The sequence below is a fragment of the Rhinoderma darwinii genome, chromosome 7 (assembly GCF_050947455.1).
Source record: "Rhinoderma darwinii isolate aRhiDar2 chromosome 7, aRhiDar2.hap1, whole genome shotgun sequence".
NCBI classification, from domain to species: domain Eukaryota; kingdom Metazoa; phylum Chordata; class Amphibia; order Anura; family Rhinodermatidae; genus Rhinoderma; species Rhinoderma darwinii.
The window spans coordinates 75,170,566-75,183,731 of NC_134693.1; the positions used below are offsets into that span (position 1 = coordinate 75,170,566).

The 13,166-nt window shown below is 42.1% G+C and overlaps 1 protein-coding gene across 2 annotated transcripts in view; it reads left to right on the forward strand.

Annotated features, from left to right (window-relative positions):
- The window catches only part of IFT56 (intraflagellar transport 56), a 195,363-nt gene that overhangs the window by 108,578 nt on the left and 73,619 nt on the right, over positions 1-13,166 (forward strand). For both annotated transcript variants that reach the window (XM_075832289.1, XM_075832288.1), the window contains one exon: positions 2,474-2,523. In XM_075832289.1, coding sequence (XP_075688404.1) covers positions 2,474-2,523 — 50 coding nt within the window. The remainder of the gene's footprint in view (positions 1-2,473; positions 2,524-13,166) is intronic.

Sequence of the window (13,166 nt, forward strand, 5' to 3'; positions counted from 1 at the left end):
GTCGGTAAGCCAGGGTCGGTATGGAGCAGGATCAAAAATAGCAGGAGCTGTAGCTGGGCCAGGAACCACAAGGAAGGAAACCAAAGCAATAACAAGCACCGAGGGACAGGAAGTGCTGGCTTAAATAGACCGAGGGCGGGAGCTAGCTGAGTCTGGCCAGGTTACGATAGGCTCTCCCACTCCTAAGCCTGCCAGCCTGAATGGTGGAAGCAGGAGTCAGTTTCAGGGATGTATTCTCAGGTGCTGACTGATAAGTTCTGGGAGTTAACCCCGCAGTGCCTGGCAGATCCTTTACAACACCCCTAGATTAATTCTTTGAGGGGTGTAGTTTACAAAATGGGGTCACTTCTCAGGGGTCTCCACTATACTGGTACCTCAGAGGCTCTTCAAACATGACATGGAACCCGAAAACCATTCCAGCAAAATGGCGGTCTTTCCCTTTTGAGCCCTGCTATGTGACAAAACAGTAGTTTATGAAAACATACGGGGTATTGCCATACTCAGGAGAAATTGCATAACAAAATGGCGTATTTTATTCTCTGTCAAAAAGAAAAACGAAATTTTATTGGAAAATTATTTGTTTTTTTACAGCCCAATTCAAATGAATTTTCTGAAATACCTGTGGGGTCAAAATGATAAGAACACCCATAGATGAATTCCATGAGGGGTGTAGTTTCCAACATGGGGTCACTTCTGGTGGGTATCAATTATTATGGTACCCCTGGGGCTCTGCAAATGGCACCCATAAACCATTCCAACAAAATCTGCACTCCAAAATCCAAATGGCGCTCCTTCCCTTCTGAGCCCTGCCATGGTTCCAAACAGCAGTTTATAACCACATATGGGGTATTGCCGTAATCGTAAGAAATTGCTTTACAAATATTGGGGTAGTTTTTCTCCTCTCTTCTTGTAAAAATTAAAACATTTCATTTTTTTTCCGAAAAAATGCAGATTTTTATTTTCACAGACTAATTCAAATAAATTCCGAAAAAACCCTGTGAGGTCAGAATGCTCACTATAGCCCTTCATAAATTCCTTGAGGGCTGTAGTTTCCAAAATGGGGGTCACTTTTGGGGGGTTTCCACTGTTTTGGCACCCCAAAAGCTCTTCAAGCCTGACATAGTGCCCCAAAATCCTATAGGTGCTCCTTTGCTTCTGAGGCCTGTGTTTCAGTCCAGTAGCACACTAGGGCCACATGTGGGATATATCTAAAAACTGCAGATTCTGGGCAATAAATATTGAGTTGCAATTCTCTGGTAAAAACCTTCTGTGGTACAGAAAAAAATTGTAGTACAAATTAATTTCAGCAAAAAAAAATGAAATTTGTACATTTCACATCTACATTGTTTTAATTCCTGTGAAACGCCTAAAGGGTAAAGAAACTTTCTAAATGCTGTTTTGAATACTTTGAGTGGTGCAGTTTTTAAAATGGGGGTGATTTATGGGGAGTGTTTAATATATAAGGACCTCAAAGCCACTTCAGAACTAAACTGGTTTTGGAAATTTGGAAAAACAGGTTTTGGAAATTTTCTTGAGAATGTGAGAAATTGCGGCTAAACTTATAGGCCTTGTAACGTCCTATAAAAATAGGACGTTCAAAAAAATGATGCAAACATAAAGTAGACATGTGGGAAATGTTAACTAGTAACTATTTTGTGTGATATTGTTATCCGTTTTACAAGCAGATACATTTAAATTTCAAAAAATCCTAATTTTTGCAAATTTTCTCTAGGTTTTGGTGTTTTTCACAAATAAATACGGACGTATCGACCAAATTTATTCACTAACATAAAGTACAATATGTCATGAGAAAACATTCTCAGAATCACTTGGATAGGTAAAAGCATTCCAAAGTTATTATCACGTAAATAAACACATGTCAGATCGGCTGCGTCCATAAGGCCAAAACAGGCTTTGTCCTGAAGGGGTTAATGACACGCCCATTTTTCATTTTTACCTCCCTGCTTTCCAAAAGCCATGCCTTTTTTTTTTTTTTTCGTCTACATATCCGTGAGTTAGAAAATGTTCTACTGGTTTAAAATAAAATTATTGGCTGGAGCAATCTGTGACAAAGGGATTTAATCCCGAGAAATCTTTTACGTTTTTCAAGGCACTGTATCTCAGTTCCCTTTGACTTTTTTGTGGAAGAAAGGAAAGCGACTGCCATCAAATCAAGTCTTAGTATCTTACATTTTCACACTGAAAACATCAAGTGTAACTTATTGTGGTTGTTCCTATCTTTGAATTTTTCACTGTTGCTTTCTGGTGTGTACATCCCTTATAATACAATTGTAATAGTGATGGTTAAGGCCCTTTTACACGGCCAATGATCGAACAAACGAGTGTTCATATGTCTTGTCGATTGACGCTCGTGGGGCTGTGTAAAAGGACCCTATCTTTAAGTTTAATCAATTTATTGTTTTTCATTTGTTCATTTTATTCATTTAAATTTTTGTTTGCAATTATTTTTCAGCTCCAAAAAGCCACCTGCAGAATCGCTTGCTTTTCCACTTGGCTCATAAGGTATATCTAACAATATATAATTTGTTACACAAATCCTAAAAGCAATTATTGAGAAGGGTTTTCAGGTTGTGTAACTATAAAGAACGACTTTCTGGTATATACAACCTTGACATACTGTCCTTTAGTTTCTATAATTCTCACGGTCAGGCCTCAGGGCAAGAGCGTGGACCCACTGTGTCACTGTTAGATTTGGCTAGGGTTAAACTGATAGTCAGAGTCTAAGGCTGTGTTCACACTGAGTTTTTTGCAGGAGGAAAATTCTGCCTCAAAATTCAGTTTGGGATTTTGAGGCAGATTTTGTCCTTCCTGCACGTCGTTTCCTGCAAATTTGCGCTGAGTTTTTCGCCCGCGGCCATTGAGTGAGTGCTACGGACAAAAAACTCAGCGAAATACGCTCTCTCTGCCTCCCATTGATGTCAATGGGAGGTCAGAGGCGTAAACGCGCGAAGATAGGGTATGTCCCTTCTTTCTCCCGCGAGGCGATTTTACCGCTCGTGGGAGAAAACCGCCCCCGCCTCCCATTGAAATCAATGGGAGGCTTTTTCAGACAGTTTTTGACGAGTTTTGCGGGACGGTTTCCGCTCCAAAAGCTCATCAAAATACTCAGTGTGAACAGGCCCTAAGGGACCTTGCAATCTTCACCATAAAACGCTCCTGACAGGATATGTACCTTGTGCAGGGAATCCCAGGGTCGCACTCAAACTGATGGAGCTATGTATGGGGACGAGCGCTCGTTACTACGATCGTTCGTCCCCATACATTTAGATCATGTCGGCAGCACGTCTCCTGGTTTACAGGGAGATGTGCTGCCGACAACGATAATATATTCGGCTGCATAAATGATACAATCAGCTGATGAACGAGCGTTTGCTTGTTAATCAGCTGATTGTTACCCTGTTTACACGGGGCAATGATCGGGAATGAGCATTCTGTGAACGCTCGTTTGCCTAATAAATGGCCTGTGCAAAAGGGCCTTAAAGGATCACTCCACTTTTTTTTTTTCATTTCCCCCTCCATTTGTACATTGGTCTTTCAGTGGGGTGCAGAAATACTTACCGATCCGTGCATCACGTCGTCTTCGTGTCCAGCGCCGCCCACGTGATCACATTCTGACCTCGTCTGGAATCGCTGTGTAGGTAAGAAAACCGGAACTCAGGCACTCAATGCATTCCTATGGTGCCTCGTTCTTGCTCCCATAGGAATGCATTGAGAACCTGAGTTCTGGATATTCTCGACTACACAGCGATTCCAGATGAGGTCAGAATGTGATCACGTGGGTGGCGCTGGACCTGAAAACGATGTGATGCACAGATCGGTAAGTATTTCTGCACACAGCACCCCACTGAAATACCAATGTATAAATGGAGGGGGAAATTTAAAAAAAAAAGTGGAGTGCTTCTTTAAAGAGGCTCTGTCACCACATTATAAGTGCCCTATCTTGCACATGATGTGATCGGCGCTGTAATGTAGATCACAGCAGTGTTTTTTATTTAGAAAAACGATCATTTTTGACTTATGACCTATATTAGCTTTATGCTAATGAGTTTCTTAATGAACAACTGGGCGTGTTTTACTTTTTGGCCAAGTGGGCGTTGTACAGAGGACTGTATGACGCTGACCAATCGGCGTCATACACTTCTCTCCATTCATTTACACAGCACTAGCGATATAGCTATATCGTTATGTGCAGCCACAAACACAAAGACTAACATTGCTGCAGTTTCCTGACAATGAATATACATTACCTCCAGCCAGGACGTGATGTGTATTCAGAATCCTGTCACTTCTGTAGCGTCTCTGTGAGATTTACAGCAAGGCAAGCATAATCTCGCGAGATTACGATGTAACCTGTCATTTCAAACGAGATTACGCTTGCGGTGCTGTAGTGTCGGTATTGTATTAGCGAAGTGTCAGGATTCTAAATACACATCACGTCCTGGCTGGAGGTAATGTATATTCATTGTCAGGACACTGCAGTAACGTTATAGTGTGTTTATGTGGCTGCACATAGCGATATAGCTATATCGCTATGTGCTGTGTAAATGAATGGAGAGAAGTGTATGACGCTGATTGGTCACTGATTGGTCAGCGTCATACACTCCTCTGTACAACGCCCACTTGGCCAAAAATTAAAACACGCCCAGTTGTCCATTAAGAAACTCATTAGCATAAAGCTAATATAGGTCATAACTCTGTCAAAAATGATCGTTTTTCTAAATAAAAAACACTGCTGTAATCTACATTATAGCGCCAATCATGTTATGTACAAGATAGGCCACTTATAATTTGGTGACAGAGCCTCTTTAAGACTAATCTGTATGTCTATAGTCTATTTCCCCTGGTAATTCCTACCTGAAGATGGCTTCATATGGATGAACCACATAGGAAATAGACATCAGTTGGGTGCAGGGCTAGGTTTTAAGTTAGGCAGAGGGTTTGGTAGCTAAGGTGACCCAATTTGTACTGAAAATCCACAACAATTATGCCATGTGTGAACTTAGCGAAATGATTATTATTATTTTCCAGCCTGTAATTATTCATCCCTACAAATGCCATAAAGTATTTTGCAAAATTACGGGGCTGAGTCCTATGTTTAGCATTTGAAACTCTTCATAGCCAATCCATCACTGTGAATCTTTATACATTGTTGAAAATAGTGGGCACCACCCAAGATACTATACTGTATCAAATGTAAGGAAATGCCCATATGAATTCCTAAAAACATACCATAACAATAAGACAAAAAAGGCAAAAAGTGGGCATCAAAATGTTCAACCTTTAAATAATGTTAAATTCAAATCAGTCTTTATTTATGGAAAAAACGGCCACACATTAAAAATATTATTACATAACAAGGGGTCCGTCATGTTAAAGCAACTGCCGTAACAAAATTGGTGTACCCACAATATATGTAGGCCATTATTATGTGTCATGTTTCCCCAGGCCATCTAATTTACATCAAGCAAATCATTGTAATGCAAGCAGCTATATCAGACATATTTGATATATCTCATAAGTACCGAGGTTGTCCTTAAATGAGCCCATGTATAATATTTTCAATATAAGTGGTACGGCATTCATCAAATCATCTGTTTAGCAATTGTAGATAAAAAAACAAACATCTATGCCTTTTAAGCAGTTGCATACAACAGTTATTGGTACCATAAGGCAAAATAGGAGAGCAATGTGGGTCGACTAAGCAATAAACAACACCAGTTTGTCCAAACATTAAGTATAACCAGCATTTTTTTCCAAGAAGTTGTCTATGTAATTGACTTGTAAGAAGTTGCGTTCAGCAGTTAATAACGCAAGGCAAGAAATTAGAACAACATGGGTCAATTAAACATAAAACAACACCAGTTTGTCCAAACACCAAGTATAGCCAGTACTTTTTCCAGGAGTAATCAGATGTTTTCCTCCATAAGAAAGTTTTGTAAATAAATGATAGGCAGTACTTATCTTTAGATGTCTGAAGGGCATCTTTTGATGCCCAATTTGAGAGCCTATCTTGGCTTTCAAGAAGTGCAGCAGAAGGTTAATTCCCTCCTCTAAGTTATAATCGCAGTCCATGTCGTTAGTAGCCCGGTGGTCGGCCAGGGTCAGGATCACTCAGCGTCGCATAGGGTCATGCGGAGTTGACCTGTGACGTGATGACATAAGTTATGTCACTTGCTTTAATAATTGCTTATTGCCTATATTGTTTCATCCTGGTCGGGACTTCCTCAGAGCCATCATCAAGTAAATAGTCATCAAGGACTATCGCAAATAGTCCTGAATAGGTTCACATCAACCAATCCCAATGTTTCTTACCCATTTTCAAATCCAATCATCTTTTCCAATAATATATCAAACAGACATAATACTTGGAAAATGTTTCATTCACTACTGGTAGTAAAGAATGCTAACTCATCATTATCTGGGTGACAAGTGCCACCCACTAACATAACATAAAATAATAATACAAATAAAAAAAAAAGGCCTAATATTTTATTGAAAACGGTTTTCTTTTGTTGTTTGCCTTTGTATCACATCAAGGATGGCACCGTGTAAAATGTATTATACATTTATTAAAGGCTATGTAGACCTTTGAAAACGTTTATTTATTTATAAATTTTTATGAAAATGTCTATCAGTGTGTTTGGTGCAACATTCTAATTCATTTTTATTAAAAATTATTTATACTTTTTGAGATACAGCTTCTTTGTATCCTGTATACAGAGCGACTATATCTTGTGCGGAGACCTGTATCTGTCAGGTAAGCGGGACTGACGGGTTCCATGTCGGCGGATCCTATGTGTCTCTGACACGCAGGATCGAGCTGTTACCGATCACATCTAAGTTCACAACTTAGATGTGATCGACAACAGGTGGATCACGCAGGACCCGGTGTAACTGAACCGTCAGTGCCACTGACCTTATGGATACAGGTTTCAGCGCAAGATACAACTGCTCTGTAGACCGGATACAAAGCAGCTGTATTTCAAATAGTAAAAGTAATTTTTAATAAAAAGTATTTAAAAACTTACACCAAGAACACTGATAGACATTCTTAGAAAAAAATAAATAAATAAAGATTTTAAAGGTGTACATAGCCTTTACGGTTTAATTGCAGTCCAATATTATGTACCTCCTGTATAATTAAAAAAAAAAAATTTCATACAATGGAAATGTTCTGAATTAAGGGCTTGTCCACACATAGCAAAATTGCTGCACATTTTCCATCCAGAATTGCGGACGGAAAATACGCCGCAGAATACAGTAGCAGCAAAGTGGGTTAGATTCAACTAATCTCAGCCACATGCTGCGTTAAAATTCCGACCAGAAATTGACCTGCGGTGCGTATTTTTCGTTCCACAGCATGTCAATTCCTGCTGTGGAAAGTAGACTGAATTGCTGCGTTGTTCAGAGAAGATGTCACTATCTACCAGCATTGAGAAAAATGCAGCAAAATACGCTCCATTTTCTGAATTAAAAAATACAGGAAATGGTGCGTTTTTTCCGCAGCGGAATGGCTGCTATTTTTAAAGGAATTCCTACAGAAATTTTCGGCTGCAATTCCGTTACGTGCGGACAATCCCCAAATATGAATGAAAATAACAAATCCAAAATGCAGGAACAAATATAAATAAATAAAGTGCAATGAGTATTCGGCTACGTTCACATGAGCGTGACAGTTTTACGCGCATAAAAAAAACGCACGTAAATCTGGTCCGTGTGCGTTGTGTTATTCATCAGTGTGCTTTTCGAGTGTTTTGTGTTTTTCACGTACTTGCAAAGAAGTTTTTATCAATGGAATTGGTGTGCAAATCCTGCACAGCACACATATGTGCGTCCGTGTGCTGTGCGTGGTTTTCACACACCTATTTTCTTCAATGGGCAGCTAGGTGCTTGAAAACCCACCAATATAGGACAGATAGTTTCACGCAACGGACTCTCACTGCGTGAAAACTCCTGCATGTGTGAACAGCCCCATTGAAATCAATGGGTCCGTGTGCTGTGGGTGATTTCCACGCACAGCACACAGACAAATTTTACGCTCGTCTGAATGAGCCCTTATTGAGTCACGAGACTCAAATGAGAAGGTATATGACCCTATATCATTCATTGCACTTTGCACTTAATTTTTTTATATTTGTTATTGCATTTTATTTTTGGGATTTTCATGCACATTTATTTAGCTTAGTTCTATTTTTTCACATGTTTTTTCATTATAACGGAGGTTCACAATAATGGCCCACATATATTGTGGGTACACCAGTATTGTTGGGGGTGTCGCTTTATCGTGACAATATTTTTTCAAATATTCCTAATGTGTGGTCGTTATTTTATCATTAAAGGTTGATTTAAATTTAACATTATTTAGAGGTTTCATTTGGATGGCCACTTTTTGTCTTTTTTTGTCTTATTACTGTAAATTTCAGTTGAAAAGTACGGAATAGCCCTACTTTTACAATACACTTTTTATTGCACACTCTGTTTTTTGTTTTCCTTGATAACTTTTCAAGAAAATTACCACAATATATACAACAAAGTGAAAACATGTACATTTATTATTTTTTTGTGCTATTTTGCAGCAAAATGTAAACAAAACGTTAAAACCTTTTGTAGTATACCTATTGTTAAATACCCCAGAGAGGGGGGGCGTGGCAAGCAGCAAGACTGGTCGAACGCACCTACAGAGAGCTATAGTTACATAGTTTGTATGGTTGAAAAAAGACACATGTCCATCAAGTTCAACCAAGGGATGGGAAAGGGGAAGTGGGATGGGAATGGGGAAGTAAAAAATTTCTACACATAGCAGTTAATATTTTTTTGTTCTAGGAAATTATCTAAGCCTTTTTTAAAGCCATCTACTGTCCCTGCTGCGACCAGCTCCTGCGGTAGGCTATTCCATAGATTCACAGTTCTCACAGTAAAGAAGGCTTGTCGCCTCTGCAGGTTGAACCTTTTTTTCTCCAGACGGAGGGAGTGCCCCCTTGTTTTTGAGGGGGTTTTACATGGAACAGGATTTCACCATATTTTTTGTATGCGCCATTCATATATTTATATAAGTTAATCATGTCCCCCCTTAGTCGTCTTTTCTCAAGGCTAAATAGGTTCAGTTCTTTTAATCTTTCCTCATAACTTAGATTCTCCATGCCCCTTATTAGCTTCGTTGCTCTTCTTTGTATTTTTTCCAACTCCAGGGCATCCTTTCTATGAACTGGAGCCCAGAACTGGACTGCATATTCTAGATGAGGCCTCACTAATGCTTTGTAAAGTGGTAATATTACATCCCTGTCCCGCGAGTCCATGCCTCTTTTGATACACGACAATATTTTGCTGGCCTTTGAAGCAGCAGATTGACACTGCATGCTGAAATTTAGTTTATGATTTACAAGTACACCCAGATCCTTCTCAACAATTGACTCCCCCAGTGTAGCTCCCCCTAGGACATATGATGCTTGCAGGTTTTTCGTACCCAGATGCATAACTTTACATTTATCTACATTAAACTTCATTTGCCAAGTGGACGCCCAAACACTTAGTTTGGTTAAATCTGCCTGCAATTCACAAACATCTTCCATAGTCTGAACTATATTGCATAGCTTGGTGTCATCTGCAAAAATAGAAATAGTGCTATTAATCCCATCTTCTATATCATTAATAAATAAGTTGAATAATAGTGGTCCCAGCACTGAACCCTGGGGTACACCACTTATTACCGGGGACCATTCAGAGTAGGAATCATTGACCACAACTCTCTGGATACGGTCCTTGAGCCAATTCTCAATCCAATTACAAACTATACTTTCTAAACCTATAGTCCTTAATTTACCCATTAGATGTCTATGAGGGACAGTGTCAAATGCCTGTGCAAAGTCCAAAAACACTATATCCACAGCGGCCCCTCTGTCTAGGCTTCTGGTTACCTCTTCATAAAAACAAATCAGGTTGGTTTGACAGCTTCTGTCCTTTGTAAAACCATGCTGGCTGTCACTTATAATACTATTTATTGTCACATAATTCTGTATATAGCCCCTCAAACATTTTCCCCACAATTGATGTTAAGCTTACTGGTCTATAATTACCCGGCGAAGACCTAGAGCCCTTTTTGAAAATAGGCACCACATTTGCCCTGCGCCAGTCCCTTGGCACTATACCACTCATGAGAGACTCTCTAAATATTATGAAGAGGGGGGACAGAAATAACTGAACTAAGCTCTTTAAGAACTCTAGGGTGTAACCCATCTGGTCCCGGGGCCTTGTGTACATTTATTTTATTTAATTTAGCTTGGACCATATCTACATTCATCCAATTCAGTATATCAACTGATATATTAACAGCACTGGCACCGGCTACATCAGCTGCTCTTTCTTCTGTTGTATTGTTAGGGATCTGCCAGGTACTACGTCTAGGTATACTCCTGGGATTAATCAATCCACACCTGAGGCCAGACCTGTTCGACTGACACCATCTCCCACCAACCAGGGTGGCAGGCTCAGGAGTGGGAGAGCCTATCGCGGCTTGGTCAGTCGGAGTTAGCTCCGCCCCCTGTCCTTTATTACCTGCCGTGTTCTCTTAGTGCTTGTAATTCTTCTGCATTCCTGGCCTCACTGCTGCTTGCTCCAGCCTGCTTCTGCCGTGCTTCTGCCTTGCTGCAGTTCCGCTTAACCTGCTTTGCTTTGCCCCTGGCTTGCTTCCTTCTCCGTGCTCTCTTTGGTATACTCCACTTCATCCTGGTCCTGACTACTCATTCACCGCTCCGTTTCCTCGCGGCGTTCCGTGGCTACTGCCCCTTCCCTTGCGTGTTCCCTGTTTGTTCTCCCGTGCACTTAGACAGCGTAGGGACCGCCGCCCAGTTGTACCCCGTCGCCTAGGGCGGGTCGTTGCAAGTAGGCAGGGACAGGGCGGTGGGTAGATTAGGGCTCACTTTCCCTTCACCTCCTTCCTGCCATTACGTAATTACAAGCCCCTACCTAGTCTACCATTTCTCCTATGCTGACGCTATCATGGACCCCCTTGAGACCCTGACCCAGCAGATGCAGGGCCTCTCCCTACAGGTCCAGGCCCTGGCCCAGAGGGTCAACCAGGGTGACGCTGCCTTAGTAGTACCCCTCACCTCACCTCTAGAACCCGACCTCAAGTTACCTGACCGGTTCTCAGGGGACCGTAAGACGTTTCTCTCCTTCCGGGAGAGTTGCAGACTGTATTTCCGCCTAAAACCCCACTCCTCAGGTTCCGAGAACCAGCGGGTGTGTATCATCATATCCCGACTCCAGGAAGGGCCCCAAGAGTGGGCCTTCTCCTTGGCTCCTGACGCCCCTGAACTTTCCTCTGTTGATCGTTTTTTTTCTGCCCTCGGACTCATTTATGACGAGACTGACAGGACTGCTTTAGCCGAGAGTCAGCTGGTGACCTTACGTCAGGGTAGGAGAACGGTTGAGGAATACTGTTCTGATTTTAGAAAGTGGTGCGTAGCTTCTCGGTGGAACGATCCGGCCCTAAGGTGCCAGTTTAGGTTAGGATTATCTGACGCCCTGAAGGATCTGCTGGTTAGCTACCCCTCTTCTGACTCCCTTGACCAGGTTATGGCCCTAGCAGTACGACTTGACCGACGTCTCAGGGAACGTCAGCTTGAACGCTTCAATGTGCTCCCCTCTGACTTTTCTGCGATTCCCCCCGAGGTCCCGTCTCCTCGCCCCTCCACGGAGGACTCGGAGGTACCTATGCAACTCGGGGCCTCCATGTCCCCTCGACAACGTAGGGAGTTTCGCAGAATGATTGGTCTCTGCTTCTACTGTGGGGACGACAAGCATCTACTGAACACCTGTCCCAGGCGCAAGAATAAGAAGCCGGAAAACTTCCGCGCCTAAGTGATCATCGGGGAGGTCACTTGGGCGCACAGGTATTTCCCGTTAATGTGAAACGCAATAAAATTTTGCTTCCCTTTCAGGTCTCGTTTGCTGGCCGGTCTGCCACGGGCAGTGCTTTCGTGGATTCTGGCTCATCTGCTAATATCATGTCTGTGGAATTTGCTATGTCTCTAAAGATGCCTTTTATTGATTTACCTTATCCTATCCCTGTAGTAGGTATCGACTCTACTCCCCTTGCTAATGGTTATTTTACTCAGCATACTCCTGTTTTTGAACTCCTGGTTGGCTCCATGCATTTGGAGCAGTGCTCTGTACTGGTGATGCAGGGATTATCGTCTGATCTGGTATTAGGTCTTCCCTGGTTGCAGTTGCATAATCCCACGTTTGATTGGAATACTGGGGATCTCACCAAATGGGGTAGTGAATGTCTTATGTCATGTCTTTCTGTTAACTCTATTTCTCCCCGGGAGGAGGTAAACACGCTTCCTGAGTTTGTTCAGGACTTCGCCGATGTGTTTTCTAAGGAGGCCTCCGAGGTGTTGCCCCCCCATAGAGATTACGATTGCGCCATCGATTTGGTGCCTGGTGCCAAGCTTCCTAAGGGTAGGATATTTAATCTTTCATGTCCTGAACGTGAAGCTATGAGGGTGTATATCCAAGAATGCCTGGCCAAGGGTTTCATTCGCCCCTCGACTTCTCCTGTAGGTGCTGGCTTCTTCTTCGTGGGGAAGAAGGATGGTGGTCTTAGGCCATGCATTGATTATCGTAGCCTGAATAAGGTCACCGTAAGGAACCAGTACCCACTTCCTTTGATTCCGGATCTTTTTAATCAGGTTCAGGGAGCCCAATGGTTTTCTAAGTTCGATCTACGGGGGGCATATAACCTTATCCACATCAAAGAGGTGGATGAGTGGAAAACTGCGTTCAACACACCCGAGGGTCATTTCGAATACCTGGTCATGCCCTTTGAGTTGTGTAATGCCCCTGCTGTCTTCCAGAATTTTATTAATGAAATCCTGAGAGATTACCTGGGTAATTTTCTTGTTGTGTACCTTGATGACATACTGGTGTTTTCCAAGGACTGGTCCTCCCACGTGGAGCATGTCAGGAAGGTGCTCCAGGTCCTTCGGGAGAATAATCTGTTTGCTAAGACTGAAAAATGTGTCTTTGGGGTACAGGAGATACCATTTTTAGGGCAAATCCTCACTCCTCATGAATTCCGCATGGACCCTGCCAAGGTTCAGGCTGTGGCGGAATGGGTCCAACCTGCCTCCCTTAAGGCGTTA